The 25,018-nt window shown below is 40.1% G+C and overlaps 1 protein-coding gene across 1 annotated transcript in view; it reads left to right on the top strand.

Annotated features, from left to right (window-relative positions):
• Positions 1-25,018, top strand: part of RP1 (RP1 axonemal microtubule associated) — a 370,941-nt gene that overhangs the window by 103,269 nt on the left and 242,654 nt on the right. The window contains exons 15-19 of the mRNA XM_075270496.1: positions 912-1,124; positions 2,871-3,048; positions 5,891-6,028; positions 9,311-9,510; positions 10,937-11,023. Coding sequence (XP_075126597.1) covers positions 912-1,124; positions 2,871-3,048; positions 5,891-6,028; positions 9,311-9,510; positions 10,937-11,023 — 816 coding nt within the window. The remainder of the gene's footprint in view (positions 1-911; positions 1,125-2,870; positions 3,049-5,890; positions 6,029-9,310; positions 9,511-10,936; positions 11,024-25,018) is intronic.

The following is a 25,018-nucleotide window of genomic DNA, read 5'->3' as shown; positions in this document are numbered from 1 at the left end:
TACAGAGGGCCATGCCAAACTACCATTGAGGTGTATAGTAATGGTGAATGTAGGTCCAAAACATGGCCATAATCATCCTCAGCAAATCACTAGTCACACCTCATAATACATGGATATAAATGAACCATAGATCATCACAAAATATAATATTTGTCCTGACGGACAAAGTTGCCACATAATTTTTAATGCAGAGTGAATTCTGTAAAACTAAAATGGAAATAATTCTGATAGAATTGTGGAGGGTTTTCACACAGACTCCCCAAAAACGTTAATAAAAGCTTATCAAAACATTATATGTACCCAAATTGGTGTAAAATGAAAGAACAGCTTGTCTCATAAAAAATAATCCCTAGCATAGCTATGTTGACAGAAAAATAAAAAAGTTTAGAATTTTGGAAGTTCTGAATTTTGCCCCATGAACAATTCCAAAAACAATGTCAAATTACCATTGGTATCCATCGGGTGGTGGGTTAAGAGTAGTGTCAGGAAAAATTCTGATGTGTTTTGCCAAAGGAGTTTCTCAAGAGTCTCCAAGTGCTTAGGGGTGGTAATGGCAGGAGCAGGACTGTCTCATTCCCGTCGACTGAGGGGCCCCCCCCAATACTATAGAGCTCAGTGCGGATGTACCATTTGCCCTATGGTTAAAGCAGCCCTACTTGAGGTGTAAATAATAGGTTGGAGACCATGTGGGAATGAAGAGGCATAGTTCATAACACTCTTTACTTCAAAGCCATAATGGTTACACATCCTGTCACAAAGTGGAGGCTAGGTCTGTTTGGTGATAGAATCCACTTGCATGGCAGGGGTTCAGAAGCGCTGAAAAAACCTCCCCCAGTATGCTGTGTGTTTTCAGTATTATCACTACTACTATTGCTATGTACCTTGTCACTTACCTGTTGTTATTATTTTAGGGAATGTTTCATAGTGGTGCAGTAGTCTTACTGACCACTAGTTGGAGCCAGGCTTTGTGTCTGAGGCCTGATGGGTACTGCAGTGGAGCTGGGAAACAGAATGTGGAATCCTACTGGAGAGTACACAAAGTAGGCCCTGCCGTGTACATGTTCGAAAGTGTAACCAATCCGAGAATGTTTCTGCAGATTAAAAATGGCAGTTGTGATGGAGCGGTAAGTATATTGGAGTTTCAATGTCTTTCAAAAACTTCAAAACTTGCTCTAGTATCTGCTCTTTTTCTCAATGTGTAAGCATCAAAAACTCTCATTGTCACTCTGATTCTCTCTCATCTTGACTATTTCAATTCTGATAGCTCTTCCTCTAACTAAATCCTCCCCTCTACAATCTGTTCTAGATGCTGTGCAGCTGCCAGACTCATCTTTCTGACAAATCAGTACATGAACACATCTATTGATGCACCATTTGCCCATCCACCACAGAATACAATATAAAATAATCACACTCACTGAATCCCAATGTGCCTCCCACATTGCCTCCCTTGTGATTGTCTACCATCCTAATCCTCCTCTACATTTTGCCAACGTCCTTAAACATTTATCCTCTGTTATCCAAACATACCATCTGCAGACTTTTCTTGAGCTGCACTGGTGCTCTGGAATAGATTATCCTGGAAATCAGATTAATACCCAACTATGGCAGCTTCAAACATGCCCTAAAAACAAATTTTTTAGACAGACTTATCACATGACATGATATACATTTCCTCACCCTAATCTAACATTTCTTATTCTAAGCTACTCTGTTCCTCAGAACCTGAGCCTCCATCTAGAAGTTACCCTGCACTCCATGCACTTAGTATCTGTATATTCACAGATGCCGGCCGGTGATGGATTCATACAGCTTCAGTTATATGACCTTATCTTTATTATAGAGATCTAAATGTTCATGTATAAGTGTAGTAAGGCCAGGTTCATACAACACCACCATTTAGTACTGTATATTTATTTGCCAAAGCAGCACATGGATCCCAAAGAAGTAAAGAGTGCAGGGAAATCTTATACTTCTCTTTTTGGGATGCGCCCTAGAAATCACTAAAAGAGTCTGCATCAAAACTGGAGTTTGTGAAAAAGGCCTTAGGCTATAAGTTCTGCAAACATCCAACATACAGACATGAGAAAAGAAAGAAAATAATTATTTCTAGAGGCAATGGTTGCATTTGTTCTGCGGGAACCCAGCCAAACATAATCTCTGTATTTCCATAAATCCATCTGTTACTATTGTAAATACTTCTACTTTAAGCTATTATGTCTTATGGAATCAGAGGGCACCTTAAAGCTCCTGCATGTGGTCCTCAATACAAAACTTTTAATAGAGCCCCAAGTAACACTCCATTTATAGTACTGGTCTCTTCATATGGCACATGGTTTTCTTCCACCCTTCCACCCTGCCCCCACCTTCCCATCCCTATGTAAAACTTAAAAAGGACCTTTCATGGTTTGGGGCTCAGGCACTTCTATATACTGCTGGAAAGCCGACAGTGCGCTGAATTCAGCGCACTGTCGGCTTTCTCGATCTGTTCCCCGGGTAAAGAGCTTTCGGTACGCCCCCTCCCCTCCTGATAATACTCGTCTATGGACGAGCACTGTGAGCAGAGGGAGGGGGTGTTCCTCCCCGCTCACACTGTACAGCAAGATAGGCGCTGCTGTGGAGAAAGACGTTCCTGACTGACTGTCAGGAACGCCCTTCTGACTGTAAAGAGCTACAGTACCGGGACCAAAAGCTCTTTACCCGGGGCACAGATCGGGAAAGCTGACAGTGCGCTGAATTCAGCGCACTGTCGGCTTTCCATCAGTTTATAGAACTGCCTGTGCCCCAAACCATGAAAGGTCCTCTTTAACATATACCATAAATCGGACTGGCTAGTGTTGCAATGTGTCTTCTCCTTGTTTCCATATCAGGGCACTGGAGATGAATACTGCCAGTTCAAGGTTGAGAAAAACTATGAAAATGGATCAGTAACACTAGAAAGCATAAGAAGCAGAGGGATATACATTGGACTACTCCCCAATGGATTTGCAAAGCCAGTGATACATACAGGAGAGCAAAATGTTGTTTTTTACCCACAAGTTATCAAATGTAAGTAATATTTGAACATAAATCTTATTCTTTGCTTAGGAGCAGACTAATAGTTATACCTATGGCTGAGATTTAATTGTGAATCACTGATGTCATAGAGAGAAACTGCTAATAATATTGCTGACCTATTATAAGGTTAGGCCGTCAATATCACATTCTTGGTGATCTGACAACCAGCAATCCTGTCCATCATCTGTTCTTATTAGGGGATAGTCAGACAAAGGATTAGGAGGCAGACTGCTTCATATTCCCAAATGTAAAGCACCATGGAATTAATGGTGCTATATAAATAAATAATAATAATAATATTCTGTATAGTGGCTGATCCCAGCGACTGCAGCTTAGCTCCCATTGAAGTGAATAAGAGATGATCTGCAGTAACTAAGCTTGGCCACTACACACTGAACAGAGCTGTCTGCTTCCTGCTCTATTCTCTGTATATCTCCTGCTAAGAAGAGCTGATCAGTTGGGGTTCCAGGTGTCAGACACCCACTGTTCTAATGTTCATAACCCATGTTCAGGACAGGTCATCAACATTTTAGAAAACCCCTTTAAATGCTACATACAGTCCTATGAAAAAGTTTGGGCACCCCTATTAATCTTAATCATTTTTAGTTCTAAATATTTTGGTGTTTATAACAGTCATTTCAGTTTGATATATCTAATAACTGATGGACACAGTAATATTTCAGGATTGAAATGAGGTTTATTGTACTAACAGAAAATGTGCAATATGCATTAAACCAAAATTTGACCGGTGCAAAAGTATGGGCACCTCAACAGAAAAGTGACATTAATATTTAGTAGATCCTCCTTTTGCAAAGATAACAGCCTCTAGTCGCTTCCTGTAGCTTTTAATCAGTTCCTGGATCCTGGATAAAGGTATTTTGGACAAACAATTCAAGTTCAGTTAAGTTAGATGGTCGCCGAGCATGGACAGCCCGCTTCAAATCATCCCACAGATGTTCAATGATATTCAGGTCTGGGGACTGGGATGGCCATTCCAGAACATTGTAATTGTTCCTCTGCATGAATGCCTGAGGATTTGGAGCGGTGTTTTGGATCATTGTCTTGCTGAAATATCCATCCCCGGCGTAACTTCAACTTCGTCACTGATTCTTGAACATTATTCTCAAGAATCTGCTGATACTGAGTGGAATCCATGCGACTCTCAACTTTAACAAGATTCCCGATGCCGGCATTGGCCACACAGCCCCAAAGCATGATGGAACCTCCACCAAATTTTACAGTGGGTAGCATGTGTTTTTCTTGGAATGCTGTTTCTTTTTGGACGCCATGCATAACGCCTTTTTTTATAACCAAACAACTCAATTTTTGTTTCCAAAATGAAGCTGCCTTGTCCAAATGTGCTTTTTCATACCTCAGGCAACTCTATTTGTGGCGTACGTGCAGAAACGGCTTCTTTCTCATCACTCTCCCATACAGCTTCTATTTGTGCAAAGTGCGCTGTATAGTTGACCGATGCACAGTGACACCATCTGCAGCAAGATGATGCTGCAGCTCTTTGGAGGTGGTCTGTGGATTGTCCTTGACTGTTCTCACCATTCTTCTTCTCTGCCTTTCTGATATTTTTCTTGGCCTGCCACTTCTGGGCTTAACAAGAACTGTCCCTGTGGTCTTCCATTTCCTTACTATGTTCCTCACAGTGGAAACTGACAGGTTAAATCTCTGAGACAACTTTTTGTATCCTTCCCCTGAACAACTATGTTGAACAATCTTTGTTTTCAGATCATTTGAGAGTTGTTTTGAGTAGCCCATGATGCCACTCTTCAGAGGAGATTCAAATAGGAGATCAACTTGCAATTGGCCACCTTAAATACCTTTTCTTATGATTGGATACATCTGGCTATGAAGTTCAAAGCTCACTGAGGTTACAAAACCAATTTTGTGCTTCAGTAAGTCAGTAAAAAGTAGTTAGGGGAATTCAAATCAATAAAATGATAAGGGTGCCCATACTTTGCACCGGTCAAATTTTGGTTTAATGCATATATATGTGTCCATCAGTTATTAGATATATCAAACTGAAATGGCTGTTGCAAACACCAAAATATTTAGAACAAAAAATGATTAAGATTAATAGGGGTGCCCAAACTTTTTCATAGGACTGTATTACATGTGTTTATACCACACTAAAAGATCTGTGATAGGAATATCTCAGATTTCTGCCTTAGATGTTCTTTATAGAATGCCAGGAATCTCATTTAATAGGGTTAATTCACACCAGGCTTCTCCATTGGCTTTTTATGTGGCATTCTGAGGAAATCGTGCCTTATGTGTGGTGTGGATCCTTGTCAGTGTAGACAGGAATCTCAGTTCTGAGTCCATGCCAAAATCCATATTATATTACCAAACATATGAACATACTCTAGGTCTTGGCTTCTGGCCACCGATTCAGTTTAATAGGCGCTATATTATGCTACATTTACCTTACAATGGATAGTGCTAGAGATTTTTCAGTAGCTTCTGCATTTCCCCCCCCTCGGCTTATACTCGAGTCAATAAGTTTTCCCAGTTTTTTGTGGTAAAATTAGGGGCCTCGGTTTATATTTGGGTCAGCTTATACTCGAGTATATACGGTAGTCATTTTTTTGTACAAAAATTAGTAAAACATGTCATGTGCATAGGGCATAAGGCACGCAAGACATTTACTGCAGTGTATCGATACAGAAAAATATATGAAGAATCAATGGACATGCTCCCCCTAGTGTCCACCTGCCCTCCCGGGTCTCCTGTACATGATTTATTTCAGTTTGATAGCAGATGCCGAGTGAGGGATGGTCCCCTGTGATGTTACCCATTAAATATTTCTTTTTCGTTTTAGTTGGCAGAGAAAAACCTATGGGAACATCTGCAACTCTCAGGCAGAAAAAGAAAGAAATTCTGCACGAAGATGAAGTAATAGCAGAAACACATAGTCCAGTGGCTCGGAGCCCATCGGCATCTCCTCCCTTAAGAAAAAGTGAGTTGTTGATTGAGATTGTGGTTATGTTCAGTATCGGCTTGCACTGTGCGTTTTATCAGACATAGGGGAGGAAAGGAAGTGTGAATGTTTAGGATATTACCTCACATCAAGTGACCACAGATTCAGCCAGGTTGTCCTCTGCTTAATGTAAAATGTCACGTTATGTTTGACACATGATAAGACTGGGTTCACGGGATTCGTCTTTTCATGCAGAAAAGTATCTATCACAACCTACGAAAAAACATCAACCTACTAACTTCATGAACTTAGCACTTAGCTATCTAGAGATGGACAAACCAACTTGTACCAAGCCAAGCTCGACCTAAATATTCAAAATAGTTTTTTTTTTATTTTTTTCCAAACTGAACAAATGGAGGGTGATCTAAGATGGCTGCTGCGTTATACTCCAGGGTTTCTTCAGACCCCATAGTATATTAGATGGAGGCCCAGGACAGGTGACAAAAATACAAAAAACATTTATACCCACCTTCCCTTACCTCTTTTGGGCCTTCTCAATTTGTCTGGCACTCTCCTGGGAACGTCATGCTCCCCAGGCAAATGCTGAGGCTCGTGATTGGTCTACAAGTTGTTACATGGTCACACCGAGCTTCATGACGCCATTATGGTTGGCATGCCCATGTTCCCACAGATGCCCATCCACAGGCGTCAGTGGTGACCACAGGCACATGTTATCTCTGAGTAGATGAAGATAGTGCTGGATGCTGCAAGGAGGTCCAAAAGTGGTATCAGGAGGTGACTACGAATGTTTTTTTTAGTTTTTAACCTGCCCTGAAGAGATTCTAGAGCAGGGCTAGGGAACCTTTGGCTCTCCAGCTGCTGTGAAACTACAACTCCCAGCATGCTCCATTCACTTCCATGGGAGTTCCCAGAACAGCAGAGCCAGTATGCATGCTGGGAGTTGTAGTTTTGCAACAGCTGGAGAGCCGTACGTTCCCTACCCCTGTTCTAGAGTATAATAATGTCACATTCACTTTGCATAGATATGTTTCTAATAGCCCTGAGAGTGTTCTACACTAAGTTTTAAACCACTTTATGGTGTAGCACTGAACTTGTTCAACCCAAAACAAATCTTGGAAGTGTAACAAATCCTAAGAGGTTTTTGGTGCTAGCTCTTGAAAAATGTCCCCACAATCTATAGATATTGTGAGTGGTATTGCATTTCCCCTGTTCATTTCAATGGGAAAACTGTAATTCTATGTACAACCGCTACGGATTATGACATGTTGTAAGAGTAGCTCTGAAGGGGAGGCAGCACTCATGGGAATACTATAGATTCCTCAAACCCCACTGTCAGGACCCCCACCAATCCAATATTGATGACCTCTTCTGAGTATAATCCATCAATTTTGAGTGGCTGAAAAACCTCTGTAAGACTTTAATTTCTTAATTTAATTATCAATTCATTACAATATCACAACATACTACCAAAACCCTTACTTTATTTATTGGGGACATGGTTGAGATGAGCAGGGGCGACAGTTGAGAGCTCCTGCACTGATCCTTCACATTTACCCTTAAGCTACCACTTAAGTTTCTTAGCTCGCTGCTCCAGTTTGATTCAGATTTCTCTTTTTATTCCCTTCATTTTGTTAATTGACAAAAATAAACTATTAACATTTCTATTTCTGAAAATATTCTTTTCTTGCTGCATTTTTTTCCACACCTGCCTATAACCTTTGCATGCTACTATTCAAGGACTTCAAGATGTTTTTCTAAACCATGATGGCTTTATGCCAGTCCTATTACGGCGCTGTATAAAACAAAGCCATAATACTTTGTGCACGTGTGCCTTTAGTTAGATTTATAATGATGTAAAGATAAGAGATCATAAGAAGACCGAAAACTAAAGATTATTTAATGTAATATTTATTCTCTTTAAAATCTATTTGTAGGAGAAGTTCCTTGTTGTATCCACTTTATACTTTACATTATGGAATTACATTATTATTTTATGTCATGTATCAGCTGAACAATTGGGTAACAAGAGAGAATTCTAATTCCCTGCTTTTGGCATTTGCAGACTACATGCAGTTGAAGTATTTCCATGTGTCTACTCTTATCTTTTGGGGTGGAAATTCAATGACTGTAAGGGGTATTTCTATGTTCTCTTTTCACTATATAAACTTCCCCGTTTTCCAACCTCTCAAGATTAATAGCAGGGTACATTGTTACAGTTATAAGCATAGTCCATTTCCGTGACACACTACAGGCTTAAAGGAAGCCCGTCCGCTCCATTCTGATGCCACAATCCATGTAAAAAAACCTTTTATTGAAAACTCCAATAAGTTCACTAATGCCAGAAGTCAAACACTCCATGTCCCTATCCCAGCCCCTGCATTTAGATGGATATTTCCCTGCCAAAATCATGCAGAATATATCCTTCAGAGTAGAGGGGTTGGGATTGGGGTGTGGAGATCTTGAATTTTGGTCTTAGCTCTTCAACCCTTGATTCCAAAATAACTAATTAGCATATTGACTCAAAGTTATTTTAATATGGATTGAGGCATTATAATGGCATTACAAAGACAATATAGGAGACCTCATGATGAGACAATCAGTGAGTTAGTCATAGCTTAAATATTAAAGTGGTGATGAAAGGTTAACGGACATGTTGCTTAGCTCATAACACCCAAAAATTATTTATCTTCTACCTATTATTTTGCCCCTCTTTGTTCTCCTTCCCTGTCTATATTTATGCATCTCCTTCTCATTGTGTCCAGTTTCCAACTACTGTATTGTAGGACTGAGGATTTATGTAGAGGTAGTCACCTCCTTAGCAATAAAAGAACACTAACAGGTATGTTCACTGCCCCCCATGTCTCTCAGCTATGTCCTATCTCTCTCCTGAGCTTTACTATAGACTGAATTTCCTATGCTATTATGTCTTATCATTTAACCTTTCATATCACCTGTCTAGAGTATGTGGTAAGGGAATAAATCCCTATATGTGTGTAATGCTTTGCAGGACATCCAGGAAATTTCTGGTATTCATTCTAAGAATACACATGCTATAGAGTTTAGACTAAAAAAAAACCTACTGACATTGTTGACTGTTGCTTCACATTCATATGTTAAGGGGATATTGTCACTCCTTAGGGAGAGACCACCATATAGGTGTGTGGAGACTTATTAAGCCTTTAGCACTCTACTTTGCAAGGGACTATGGGAAGAATATGCAAATCTGTCTTTCATGATGTAATTATTCAGTGTTAGTAGCAGATGATATCTATAATATGTACCAATTTATTATTGTACTAGGTGCTAGAAGGAAGAGTAGCCATGATATCCCTTCATATTCATCAAATGACTGGAAAGTGTCCATATTGACTGGAAGTGCCGGAACATCAGCCAATATAAGCCTGTGGATATACGGCAGCAAGGGGTCCACAGGTCCGATTACTCTTGGAAAGGGCAACAAAGACCATCTCTTTCTGCCTAGACAAGAAGATGAATTTAAGGTAATTATAGTCAAGTAGTAGAAAAAAGAGTAGAGTTAGGGTCCATTCACACAGAGGAAAATGGTGCTGAATTTGGTGTGAAATTTCAACGCTGAAAAAAAACCTCCCATTGGGTTCCTTTTTCTGCTAGCATTCAGTGCTGAAATTCCACACCAAATTCAGCACCATTTTCCTCTGTGTGAATGGACCCTAAGGGCTGACTCCTGAGGATTCGGGTGCAAATGTAAGTTCCAAACACAATAGTAACTGAATGAAGACCCATGCACTCCTACATATTGAAGATAATCGCATCAATTTATTGAATAACATCAATTCCACATTTATGACACTTCAGTCTCGCAACCTTCGTCAGACTCTGTGGTGAGAAAGTCAAAGTGAATATAATCCTGCTCTCCATAAAAGACTTGAATGTAGACATAGAAGCTGCAGGGAAGGTAAGTGGTAATGGGGTAACCCACTCCTGAATGGCGCTCTAAACTTCAAGGTCATGAGACTGAAATGTCATATGTTTGGAATTGCTATTATTGAATCATTTTTGGGATTATTTTCAATTTCTAAGGAGTACAAGGTTCTTCAGATTTTTAATTCCTCTGTAGATCTTATTCACGTATATATTGTGATAAGAGGGTAAAAAAAAAATATTCGGATATAGTCTAATATGACTGACCATGGAAAAGGATCAGATAAAGTGGATAAGGATGGTGGGCAGTTTGATCAGCCTTCCAGGAAATAAACTTTGCTCTTTTTAACTCTAATTCAAAGAAAAATAGCGGTCTCTCTAAGAATACAGAGCACCCCTCCAGACCCTTGTCAATGCCCTCTCACCTAGCGAACCAGTACCCTGTTCTGTAATGACAGAGGGCAAGAACACTGAATTAGCCATATGTAGATCGGCGACTTCTCCATTTGTCAAATGACCTTTGACACTCCTTTAGACAATGAACCACTTTAGAAACAGTTTCACCTACATGAAATAGTCACCTCACTCTGTGATGTCCCAGCTAATGGATTAGTCCTCTTGAGGGATCACCAGTCATAAGGTTCCCCTATGCTTAAAGTATTAGGGTAGATGCCCAAATGTTTAGAGTTAGTCCATACATGTCTATGAAGCAAGTTGAAGTCAACCCTTCAAGAAAATCTATTACATGCCTTATGTCTCATTGCAATCTTATTTCTTGCGTAACTAGAATGTTTTAGAGCCATACAGTGCTATGAAAGAACGCCATGTAGTATAGCTTATTGGTCACTGATAAAGATTACCATCTTCAAATAAACTATAATATTGTAAGGGAGCCTCAGTGATATCCTATATAATATACAGTATGTATACCTGTAACTTTACCCTCTCTATAGGACAATAGTGAGGGCACCTTTACTACTATATAGAGTAACCCTGAATATTATGCTAAATAGTATACTCTTCTAGGTGGAAATACCAAGTATTGGGGAACTTTACAAGATCAGGATAGGACATGATGGCAGTGGAGAACATCCTGAGTGGGAGCTGATACAGGTAAGCCTTGACAACGCAAAGATTATATTATATTTTTAAGATTAAGATGGGAAGCAAGTACAATACTTGAAAGAACAGAAAAGATCTAGTTATCTCTGATGGTATGAAGGCTTTATTTGATTTATTTGATACTTTATTTGAATCAGTGGCATAACTAGGAATGGCGGATAGATAGATACAAACATATAGATAGATAGATAGATAGATAGATAGATAGATAGATAGATAGATGGATAGATAGATAGATACGGTAGATAGATACGGTAGATAGATGGATAGATAGACAGATATTGATATGCTGTATATACTTACATATATACACATCTACTCACACACATACAGTGGGGCAAAAAAGTATTTAGTCAGTCACCAATAGTGCAAGTTCCACCACTTAAAAAGATGAGAGGCGTCTGTAATTTACATCATAGGTAGACCTCAACTATGAGAGACAAAATGAGAAAACAAATCCAGAAAATCACATTGTCTGATTTTGTAAGAATTTATTTGCAAATTATGGTGGAAAATAAGTATTTGGTCAGTAACAAAATTTCATCTCAATACTTTGTTATATATCCTTTGTTGGCAATGACAGAGGTCAAACGTTTTCTGTAAGTCTTCACAAGGTTGGCACACACTGTTGTTGGTATGTTGGCCCATTCCTCCATGCAGATCTCCTCTAGAGCAGTGATGTTTTGGGGCTGTCGCTTGGCAACACGGACTTTCAACTCCCTCCAAAGGTTTTCTATAGGGTTGAGATATGGAGACTGGCTAGGCCACTCCAGGACCTTGAAATGCTTCTTACAAAGCCACTCCTTCGTTGCCCTGGCAGTGTGCTTTGGATCATTGTCATGTTGAAAGACCCAGCCACGTTTCATCTTCAATGCCCTTGCTGATGGAAGGAGGTTTGCACTCAAAATCTCACTATACATGGCCCCATTCATTCTTTCATGTACCCGGATCAGTCGTCCTGGCCCCTTTGCAGAGAAACAGCCCCAAAGCATGATGTTTCCCCCCCCATGCTTTACAGTAGGTATGGTGTTTGATGGATGCAACTCAGTATTCTTTTTCCTCCAAACACGAAAAGTTGTGTTTCTACCAAACAGTTCCAGTTTGGTTTCATCAGACCATAGGACATTCTCCCAATACTCTTCTGGATCATCCAAATGCTCTCTAGCAAACTTCAGACGGGCCCGGACATGTACTGGCTTAAGCAGTGGGACACGTCTGGCACTGCAGGATCTGAGTCCCTGGCGGTGTAGTGTGTTACTGATGGTAGGCTTGGTTACATTGGTCCCAGCTCTCTGCAGTTCATTCACTAGGTCCCCCCGCGTGGTTCTGGGATTTTTGCTCACCGTTCTTGTGATCATTTTGACCCCACGGGGTGAGGTTTTGCGTGGAGCCCCAGATCGAGGGAGATTATCAGTGGTCTTGTATGTCTTCCATTTTCTAATTATTGCTCCCACAGTTGATTTCTTAACAGATTACAGATTCAGTCTTCCCAGCCTGGTGCAGGGCTACAATTTTGTTTATGGTGTCCTTTGACAACTCTTTGGTCTTCACCATAGTGGAGTTTGGAGTCTGACTGTTTGAGGGTGTGCACAGGTGTCTTTTTATACTGATAACAAGTTTAAACAGGTGCCATTACTACAGGTAATGAGTGGAGGAAAGAGGAGACTCTTAAAGAAGAAGTTACAGGTCTGTGAGAGCCAGAAATCTTGATTGTTTGTAGGTGACCAAATACTTATTTTCCACCATAATTTGAAAAAAAATTCTTACAAAATCAGACAATGTGATTCTCTGGATTTGTTTTCTCATTTTGTCTCTCATAGTTGAGGTCTACCTATGATGTAAATTACAGATGCCTCTCATCTTTTTAAGTGGTGGAACTTGCACTATTGGTGACTGACTAAATACTTTTTTGCCCCACTGTACATTCATATACAACTTATACACACACCTATCTACACACATACAGGACTCACACAGTATATAAGACACATAATGTAAACACATATACACATCTATACATATTTTATGCAAAAATATACTTACATGTGGCTGTGCAGCTCTGTCTAGCAGTGAAGAGAGCAGATACATCGCACAGGATGTCTCCCCTTACATTCCAATACTGAGAAGGGGGAGGGGCGGCACAGGTAGCTGCTGTGTGCGGAAGCTTTTACAAGAAGCCTCTGCAGCCCTGCATCTAGCAGTGATTTGTCTACTGCCGATTTTCTACTTATGGTAGGGAAGGTAGGGGGCCCTTGAGGGTGTGGGGATATTAAGGAGCCTATTAAGGAAAAAAAACGTAGGGGCAGCGGCTGTTGCCGGGCCCCTAATGTTACGGGCCCTGTGGCAGCTGCTACCACGGTAGTTACGCCACTGATTTGAATATAGCCGATGCTGTGTTCACACTATCGTCAATTAATTGATTCATCATAGGATCAGAACTACAATCTGAAAAGTAATAGAATGACCGATGCAGATGAGCACATTGGAGTAATTCCTCATTTCCTTTATGCAATTTTCCTGCCATAGAGGAATGTTATTGAAGCTCGCATTTGGTGCAAGGCCCTTTTTTGCACCACAAGCGCTGACTTGCATTTCACCCACCATATTGTGCTAATGCGGGCAAAGTATGACAGTTCTCATAAGATCCCACCACAGCTTTGCAATTGGGTTGAGGTTACAGTTAATACATATATGCCATTTTGTGGCCCAACAGCATCAGAATTCTGGTACATTTTCAATATTCAATATTGGATCTGCCCCAATGTGTGCACAAAATAGGCACTGCCATTCTGTCATCGTTAAGTTGTGTATACATGTAGAGAATACATGTGGCAAAGGAAAGCTACATCCATACAATAGTTATTTCCACCATCTTAGATTGATGATCCAAAATCACTTAGTGCTGGTACGCCAAGCATTGAGACAAATGGTCAGAAATTTAGATTTCATTTATATATTTTATATCCAGTGCGATACTCAAATCTTAGACTTTTCAAGTGGTCTAAACATTCATAGACAAAAGGGTTAAGGCACCAGACCAACCAGAGACTGAAGAAGACACAACGCTGGCTGATTTCTGAATTGAGATTTGGTTTAGCAACTGAGCTGTTCTGACAACCCTGAAAAAGCGAGATCCATTACATCCTATACTAGAAAACAGCAAAACAATTTTTCATGTGTTTTTCATTAGCTCATCTTGAGGAATGATATTTTTATACGTAACCCATCTGCTTTGAGGAAGGTTTGGTATTATGTAGCTGAGTTCGTCTGACTCTTTTGTTGGCAGAGCTAATGCAAGTAAAAGGACATAATTCTCGGAGGAAGTTTAATCTCTGAGAATATGTCATATTTTGTCTTAGCCGACCCTCTGACAAATACATAGGGCCTAGAAAGTCTGTGCTGCTCTTTTTTTTTTATTGCTTATGAAAGCTATGTCTTCTGGCAGCCTGGATTACAGAACAATAGCAGCCTTATTGCCATGAAGGATTGGAGAGCTAGCACAGGGATAATAACATTGCACAGTCGTACTTTATATTCCCCCTTCCACATTGACTGCCTAAGCAGGTTAAGTCCTTTCTTGTCTGAAGAATGGAGGAAAAGTCAGCTTCATGCTGTATTCCTGAAGGAGTTTGCGGTCCTTGCGTTTCAGCAATTTCTATCCTTATCACATTCCCTTATAATCACCAAATGAGTTATTCGAGTCGACAAGGTATATTCATAAACATACTACTAGAGTTTCAGTACTGAACAAAATATGGTAACAAAGCCTTGGTAAAATCCTATAAAACCAAGAAGCCCTGTAATAAAGTGTTTAGCAGGAAGGGAATAAGGCAACTTAATTTATGATCTAAGTATTAACAAGATTCACATTTCCCTCTCTATTGCCAAGCTCTCCATTGTGACCTCAAAGAGCATCTTTCATCATCTCCTTTTTGCATTATATGCTCTTCTTCACAAATTCCAATGCAGTTGCATTTTTTCTCTAGGCCCCGCAGTTCCTCAGCTATCAGTGTTGTTAGCCTGAAACCGTCCACCTGACATTAGTGAACTTACTTAGCATATTGGGTATTGCAAATAACAACACTGATTGCTCAGGAACTGTGGGGCCTAGAGAAAAAAATCCAACTGTGCCAGAGTCAAAGCAGTGGCACCCACTGAATGATGCGAAGAGTTGGATTTAGTGGAGGTTATGAAAAGCCTTCTTTAAATGACTTATTTCACCTATTCACACATGTACACTACCACTCCATGTAATGTCTATGGGGATCAATGGAAAAAGCAGATCACTGAGGTTTTAAATGTTGGTCTGCATTGGACTTGGGGACTTGGACCGTCCTGCCCACAAAGTTCATAAGAAGGTGATGTTCTATGTTGACTGCAAAGTCAACAAGAAGATGACAAATGGAGGGCAGGACTGATTTTGATCCAGTGAAGCAATGTTTTGGCTTGTGGATAGATACATTTCCTTTGGGGGACAGCTCCTTAACCCCTTTCTGACATCCACTATACATGTACTTTCAGCATCTCCATGGGCACTGCTAAATGTTTGCTGCATTATATTGCCTGTTTTATTAAGTAAGTGCCACTATACATATGCATATTGTTTGAAAGTTTCCATATATTTTCCATATGTAAGGGTCATTCTACTGTGGATAGAGATACATCCTTTCTTTTGGGAATGCTATGGTCCAGCTCAACCAGCGGAACAACACTTTAAGTCAACTCCTGGCAGTCTGTGTAACCCACTAGTAAGGACCCATGCACTCGACCGAATGTGCCATACAACCTACAACCCCTACTTTAAAGTTTCCTCCAGTGGGTTGATGCAGACTTTCTGTGAAGGACCCTGTGGAAGAAAATACCACGTGTTTCCTCCACAGGCTTTTCCACAGCATTTTTTGGCTGTGGATCACTATATGAGGTCTTAATCTACAGTAAAATGGACATTCAGACTGAGGGCAAACCTCGGGGTGGAACTTAAATGTCCCCATTTCCAGGACTCTAAAGTTGTAAGTATGAATAATAACATACTACATGCCATCTACAGACATCAGACAATGCATTGTGTAATAAAATGTCTCCTGCCAGCCAGACTGCATTGTTTTACATGTAGTATAAGGAAAATGTTTGTTTTTGTACCATGTTAGCCAGTGGGTAGAAAATATAAAAAACAAAAAACTTGAGAGTCTTCAGTAGTTGATACCTTTTTTTAATGGCTAACTAATAATGATGACAGATTGCAACATTTTTCGAAGCTCTCGGCTTCTTCTTCAGGTATATCTAAAAACAATTTCTGAAGGTTGCATATTTATGTACAAAAGGACACTCAGGAATAGAATTCTAGGAGGGAGGGTGGAAGAAGGTTATTGGTTATTGGTACATACAAATAAACAATTCATCAGTTTGCAATGTTCTTATCAGTTCAGAGCGTGCCTTTTATGGCTGTCTCGGTTCAGTGATTTCTGTAGGATGCCATGAACCCATGTGACAGATTCATCCCTTTCTGCAATGTTTGAAGCTTGTACTCATAAATCCGTCTCTCTTTCCTTGATTTAAAATTCCCTCTTAAAACCAAAATTTTGCAAACTGATGAATTGTTTATTTGTATGTACTAATAACCAATAACTTTCTTCTACCCTCCCTCCTAGAATTCTATCCCTATGTGTCCCTCTTGTACATAAATATGCAGCATTCAGAATTGTTTTAGATATAGAAGAAGCCGAGAGCTTTGAAACGTTGTAATCTGTCATCATTATTAGTTAGCCATTAAAAAAGGTATCAACTACTGAAGACTCTCAAGTTTTTTGTTTTTTATATTAGTAATTGTACAAGTAGTAATCCTGGCTGTGACACGCAAACTACCGCCTGTGCAATCCTTTTCATTAAACTAATGGCATTTTGGCACACTACTTTGGCAGTTGCCCCTTTCTAGTCTTGTTCATATATCGGCACATCAAGTTATGCATAATTTTCCTGCACAGGATTACAAGAGAGCGTTTACCAGCAGCCATAAAATAATCTGAAGATGTACCACAGTTGACTGTCTTTGTAGTCTGTGGACCCATTCATTGCTGGAATAAAAATATGCAGTATTGTTCTAAACATGGACTGGAATGAGGCTCTCTTCGCCATTTCCGTTCTCCTATGGCACATTATTAGATACGGTGTATTAAGCACATCAGTGTTGCACCTATTGCCTGTGAATATTTTCTCTAGCCTATATATTGCAATGTAGGTGGCTGGAGTAAGTGATGTGACCTGCACAGTAGTGATGCCACTTACAGGGACTTGGCATAAGTATAGACCAATTATGGGTCGTCATGGTATATAAGAGCTCTTCTCTGTAGTGGATTCCCTGGCAGGATAGTCATTTCTATAACCGAAAGGTTTTTCCTACACTTGGATTTTACTGTAACCCTTGATCCGTATTCACCCGATCCTTTGATCTTATACGTTGAGGGTATTTATTGTTGCTTTAAAAAAGCAAAGCGCTTGTGATCGGGCGCCGGGCAAATATTTCTCTTCACTTGTTTACTTCCTGACTGGAGTAACATCTCTGCAGCTTGATAGCAAGAATCACTTTGCATAACAAATGATACCATCTGGTTGCTTTAAATCTGTGTACTTTAGGAATATCAAAATGGAATAGAACTTAAGTCATTTTAATTATGCCCACATGATTTTTGGAGCCATATGTTCTATTGTATTTTCTACAGTCCATTTGATTACCACATGCCATAAATCTCGCATGATAATTTGAAGGGTGTCAATGAATTCCCTTTGCTTGAGGAAGCAATTAGAAAAAAAAAGAGAGAAGAGCACTTTCCGTTAAGCAGATTTCACTTCTAGATTCTTGACTTGAGAGGTTTGGGAGGATATGCTCAGTGATAGTGTCTTGCATCTTATTTTGCCTTGAGACTGTGAGATATTAAGGTCGTATTGTGCAAGGTTAAGGCTGAGGCCTGACATTGCGGAAACGCAGCTTATTTTTGTTGCAGATTTTCTAGCAGTTTTTTGAGCCAAAGCCAGAAGTGGATTGAGCAGAACTTAGGAGTATAAGAAATTCCTATAGATTCCCCATTTCTTTTGTTGCCATTATTGGCTTTGGCTCCCGCCTAAAAAACGCAGCAAAATCTGCAACAAAAAAAGGCTGCAGCCCCATGTTACAAAAACGCAGAGTTTTACAGTACCTGCAAAGTGGATGGGATTCTGGCTAAGCCCATCCACAAATTGTAGAAACAATTCAATTATACCTATGGAAATGCATTTCAATTATACCTACAAAAAGCATAGGTGGAATAGAGGCAGAACGTCCTCGGAGGAAAATGGCAGACTTGCTGTGAAAAAAAGCTGCGTTTCTGCAATGTGGAGTCTCAGCCTAAATGTAGTTTTGGTTTGTTCATGAAAACGCATGTGCCCACCCTGGCTAAGATTTGTTGTCATGACTGGGCTCCGCTATGGTGTCCATCATCTCTTTTTTTAAGGAACTCCATATTGTGTTGTTCCACAGTTGTTCTTCCTGGACATGTATAAATAACAACTAACCATCACCAGGAAGGAAACTTGTGTTAGGTTCGATGTGCAACAAGACATATATGTATATCCTAGGTCATGTGGAGAAGTATGGTGCCCACTCAGGAGCTGAGCGGGCACTATAGCTGCTGGGTCTCTGCAATTTTGCACATTAGAGACCAGTCACCAGGGTCGCTGATTGGAGACCATTAACCCTTCAGATGCTGTGATCAGATGCGGCTACACCAACACGTTGCTTCCACTTTCACTTTCATTTAGTTGTGTTTCATTGCTATGGCAGCCGGGAGCCTTCTGATGGCTCTGAGACCACCATAGGAACATTGCTGTCGAGCTTTTCCTGTCATAGGGGTCAATAGTAAAGCAGTACTTCCACTGTAATACTATAGTCTTTGGTGTCAGTGGTCAAATTATCAAACCACCTTTGAGGAGCTACGAAAACAGTTTAAAAACATTTCAATAAAACTTCAAATTGGCCCATTTCTCAAGATTACATCTAAAAATAAAGGAACAAAAATCAACATAACACATAAAAGTTTACTTGTTAAAAGTATTTAGGGAGTCTGTGCAAATTTGCTGGAAGATTGGCCAATTATTAATTATTCTTATGAAAGGGGTTATCCATCTTATAATATTTTATGATCTTTCCTTAAAATTGGTTATTATGAGTTTTAGATTAGTGGGGGTCTGACTGTGCGGAGTTGTTGTTGGAGCTGCAGCTTCCTATTACATGAATATAAGCAGACACATGTACTATCCTGGAGGCTGCCAGACACTGCTGTAGTGGATGGGGAGCGCGGCAGATTCTGGCTCCTGGAGACTGCTGGAACTGCTGATCTGTTTGGGGTCTGGATATCAGACCCTCACACTTCAGATATAAATGGCCTATCATGTGGATAGGTCATCTGCATAAGACCATTTTAAAAGTAGGACATCAATTTGTAAACGGTAGGATACCCCTTTAAGATAATAATAATAATAATAATAATAATTAATTATTATTACCAGTTGTTGGTCCCTCTTAAAAAAAAATCTATACAAATGCAAAAAAAATTTTCTCATTTTTTCAGCAAAAATAAAAAATCTACAATAACTACGGTAGAGCTATTGAAATAAGTTGCAAAAAAGTTCAAAAGCAGCGGCACCGTTCTGTGAGTGTGAACATACACCAAATCACTGGATCTCAAACTAGATGATCTGGCATTCAGGTGGTGCTCACTGTTAAACAAATAGTCCAATATAGTGCAAAAAAAAATAGAAAAAAATCAGGGCACTCACCAGCCAGTAGTAAAATTCACCAAACTTTAATAATCTTCCATAAAAATAGGCACTTGAACAGCATTTACAGACGGGGGTAGGGTAGATGGGATGTAGAAGAAATGAAGCGACGACCGTTTCGTGCTAAATGATGAAGTGCATTTAGCACGAAACGGTCGTCGCTTCATTTCTTCTACATCCCATCTACCCTACCCCCGTCTGTAAATGCTGTTCAAGTGCCTATTTTTATGGAAGATTATTAAAGTTTGGTGAATTTTACTACTGGCTGGTGAGTGCCCTTCTTTTTTTTGCGCTATTGAAATAAGTGCTGGTATTTTTAGAAGTCACCACTAGATGTCTCTGATGTTGGTGAATGTGAATGAGTCCGGGGTGATGAGCTCATCCTTGGATTTCAGACCTTGTGCACTTATCTGGTGAATGGTAACATAGATCCACGCTTTAGTTCAGGGCTTGTCATTCTTTTCTACTTAGCGCCTTACCAACCACATCATGGTGATACCAGGTCCTCATTTCCACAGCAAAGTACGGAGGGTGTTTAGCAGCCACACTATATCTTTATTCCTATACTGTCTATAGATCTAGTAATAGGAGTTCTCTATAGTATATTTGTACTGTATGAATTCCTTACATCTAGGTTTCCATAAATATGTTCTTATAGACTGACAATATTTATTAGAAAATCTATGGAAACATTTGAGTAATTTTAGTATTATATTGACTATATTATAGAGTATAAGAACTAATTTATAACTAGTTTTTATTAGCAATGTTGCTGTTTGTCTTCTGTCTTCGTATTCACAAGCATTGCAGGCTTGACAGTGACATATTGGGTAAAATCTGTCAGATGAGCTGGATTTTTATCCTCTCTAAGTTTTAGATGTCAGCACAGAGATAAGGGCTACATGCCAAGCTCTCTGAGTGATTTCTTGTGCCTTTTTCGATAACAGCGTCTTCTTTGGCCATATCACGCACCTAGGCTCATTTGCAACTTACAGTATACCTCTGCACCCATTATAGCTAGGCCTCTAGTATATGGCAAAGCCACCCTGTTATTTTTTTGGAAGCTATAAAATCCTTTTTAGTTTTTCATTTAGGTTGATTGAAATTGGACATTAATTTTGTAAGGTGGTGGAAGTCACACCCTTAATATTGCAACCCTAAATATATGACCTGTTTAGGGACAGAAGAGAGAAGTCATTGCAGTTTGTGTGCTGGGAACAATAGTTATATCGGGCCCTGTGGGGCCATTTCCATTTCTGTTTAAGTCCCAAGCTTGTGATGGGCCTGGGAACAGTTTGCCATTGGCAGGACCAGTGTGTTGTAGCTGGTGATGAATGTGTGTGCATGGCAGGTAGTGAGGCCTGTGTAAGCAGGGGCATTGCTAGTCAACCATTACTTGAATGCAGCCTCTGTCAAGGCATATGTGGTCATGGTACTGCTTGCTAGGTTATGTGTAGGTTTTATCAAATTACTTGGCCTATCTTAGCCGTACCATGGTGATAATATCTTGTGAAGAGACTGTTGAGTTATTATTTATGTGCGTTCGCATCAGTGCCCTGAGGAGGAGGGGTGACATGGGTTGTATAGCAAGAGAAACTGGCTTAGTGTTGCCTGCCATACTGATGCTTGCTTGACACAGCATTGTGCTTGTGGGGGTCGAGAGACAGGGACCCTCCATTCAGTGGGAAACTTGTCTCGGATGACACGTGATGTGGTAAAGACTGATGGATGGCGTGTTGATGGAGTATAATATATATATATATATATATATATATATATATATATATATATCAGGGGGGAAGGTGAAAGTACTGGAATGTTCTTGTCCTGAGGCTTTAGTGACCCCTATATTGGAGCCCTAGAGTAGAGGGCCTATAGAATTTTGCACAATCCCTGAGTGCTCCTGCGGGACTGTAACTCTAACTCTGTCTGAAAACAACTGTTACCTGTGTATAGTGAGACTTCTGTAAGCCACTGGAAATATGTCAGGCAAGTCCAGTTGAAATTAACTGTAAATAAAGTACCAATGGTTAATGTACTCGGTGATATTGGGTCAAGGCATCACTAAGAAAGCATGAGATGGAGGAGAGGGCGTGTTCCTTCCCGCAGGTACATCACTGAAGATGGGGCAATTCTATGGTGACCACCAACTATAGAGCTGTGTGGTATTTATCTGCAATTGTCTTCTGTGCTATACTAATGATCCTTAAAGAGAACTACCTCCGCCAGGTCCAGCTCTTTGCATCACTTAATAGGTGTTGCTCCTTTGATTCTGGCACAACTGGAGTTTTTTCTTTAACTCCCACCATCCCTGAGATATAAATGCTGTTTATTTTGGTACCGCATATGCTATTTATTCTTTATACTGTCAGGTGGGCGGTCTCAGACAGGAGTAGGCAAGGGGTGTGGCTTCAGCTTTGACACTGTCCAACTCTGACTGGAACTCTGGATCATGTCCTCTTGCTTTCACCTTCCTGACACTGCGCTCCTGACAATACAGAGTACTAAGTAGCATATCAGGCACTAAAACTAACAGCATTGATTGTTCAGGAATGGTGGGGTTAGAGAAAAAAATTCCAGGCGTACTGGAATTAGTGGAGCAGTGCCTATTCATGCTAAGAATTGGAGATGGTGGAGGTGGTAAAAGGTCCTTTTATAAAGAGGAACTTTCATGTCCTCAGGTACATGCGGTTTTATATACCGCTAGAAAGTGAACAGAGAGTTGAACTCAGCGCATTGTTGTCTTTCCCATTATGTACTGTTAGGAGGGGTGTTCCTCATAGCCTAGCTAGACTGTCAGGAACAACCTTTTAACAGTGAAGAGATATCAGTACCGGCACCGATATCTCTTGCCCCGAGGCACAGAACGGGAAAGCCGACAGTGTGCTGAATTCAGTGCACTGCCGGCTTTCTAGCGGTATATAAAACCGCATGTGCCTGAGGACATGAAAGGTCCTCTTTAAGTAAATAGTTCTTATACTGCAAGTGGAGTCTCCCAGTTTCTCAGTATCACAACTTCACAACATTACAATATAAGCAAATGCTGCTAGTAGAGCTTTCTTTTTTGCATTCTCTTTTGCTTTCTCCTCTGGTTTCTGGATGGATTGGTCACAGAGGGAAATTACTATGAATATTAAACATCTTAGAAATGGGAATTAGAACAATAGTTGTAATTTGTATGTCCTCTTATCAACAATTCTCTAATCCTCTGTGCCTTTAGATGTCTTATTTTAGACAGACGGAGATACCCACAGCTCAATGTTAAGTATTTTCTTTGCTCAAAATGTGATGTACACAGGCTGCACGGATTTCTGTTAATTATGAATGGCGAAAATGCGTACAGTAAATTTCCTTTAAACAAGTATCAATGGTGCTGCCAGATTATCACAGACCACACATAGAAATAAAAAATATAATATAAATTATATATATCCTATTAATATTATAAAGGTGAAAGTTTGTGAGTTTGGATGTTTGTGGGTTTGTGTGTTTGGATGTTTGGATGTTTAGATGTTTGTTCCTCAATCACGCAAAACCCGCTCCACCGATTTGGCTGAAATTTTCCACAAACATAGTCACTACACTCGATTGCGCAATAGGCTACTTTTCGTCACAATAGCGCACATACGTTTTTCCCAGGACCCCACAAAACCCAAACTCACATCACTATTTTTGCAATCTTACACACTTTCGACCATACGATTTGGCTGAAATTTTCCACAAACATAGTCACTACACTCGACTGCGCAATAGGCTACTTTTCGTCACAATAGCGCACATACGTTTTTCCCAGGACTCCCACAAAACCCAAACTCACATCACTATTTCTGCAATCTCACACACTTTGCACCATAGCAAGCCACAAAATTCATATTACCCTCTACAGCAGAGGTCAGCAACCCCTGGCACACATGCCAAGAGTGGCACTCCTACCATATTTCACTGGCACACCAGCAGCACAGGACCTGCAAGAGTTAAATGAAGTCCGTGCTCTGCTAGAGCTCAAGCATAAGGACACTCCCCTTTGAGAGGGGTGCAGGAAACCCAGGGGGTGGAGCTTAATCGCTCAGGTCTCTGCCTGCTGCATCCTGCCAACATTCCCCAAGGAGGAAAGGAGCTGTGAGCAAAGTGAAACTGAAAAACACACAGGTACATAGGATTACTGTTCTCATTAATGTCCGGCATTTGGAGTTATTAGTTTAGTGTTAGTAACTCCATGTGCCTCACATTAATAGGAATAAACCCCATCATGTCCCTCATATTAACCCCTGTGGGCCCCATATAAGGGTTACTAATATGTGAGACATATGGAGGTACTAATAAAAAACCTCAATAATGAAGATACTTAACTATTACCTCCAAGTCTCTCACATATCAGTAACTCTTACACAAGGGTTAATGTAAGGGACATGATGGGGTTAATTGCTATTAATAAGAGGCACATGGAGTTACTGAACTATCATGCACAGGGCCAGACTTTATGTGGCTGCTCAAGAGTATCCTGTGCCCAAAACTTACATGTACTGGCGGAAAATAACAACTCATACAACGTCGTATATCGAGGTATATTAATCTGAAATACTTCTGTCCCAAAGACACTATGTACAGTTTATACCAACACCGTATAGCAGCTGAAATACAAATTATTCAACACAAAAGTCTCACGTATTCTCCGAGCAAAAACAAGATACACAGTTACATTTCATATCCCATACCTAATACACAGTACGAAAACCTTACCCGCGCCTGTATTTACCCACTTCTACAATCACCGCAGACAAAATCGCGGGTACCAGCTAGTATATATATATATAATCTGGATCTTGCGTAGGATAGAAAATAAGATGCCTTGTCTGGCTGTCATTGCAACAAAATTTCTGTAAATTTTCTGATTTTGTACTAACAATTCTACAGTGCAGTGACAAAATAATCCCTCCATCCCCATATAGAATAGCTGATAACTATTGGTTGTCTCATACAGCCTGTCTACTCTAGGTTTCTTTCATCTAATCTAGATTTAAAAGACCAGCACACAGGAATATTAATACAGTAGATACTGAACCACATTTTTTACAAAATTTTTAGGATAAAATCTTAAAATTTCAGTCTCAGCTCAAGCTGCATGTTTCTGTATACTGAGAACATTTTTAATACTACAACACTTTCTGTTTTAAATCC

Source organism: Leptodactylus fuscus, chromosome 4, assembly GCF_031893055.1.
Source record: "Leptodactylus fuscus isolate aLepFus1 chromosome 4, aLepFus1.hap2, whole genome shotgun sequence".
Lineage (NCBI taxonomy): Eukaryota > Metazoa > Chordata > Amphibia > Anura > Leptodactylidae > Leptodactylus > Leptodactylus fuscus.
The sequence above is the reverse complement of the archived record's forward strand: the minus strand, read 5'-3'. Positions and strand labels throughout refer to the sequence as shown.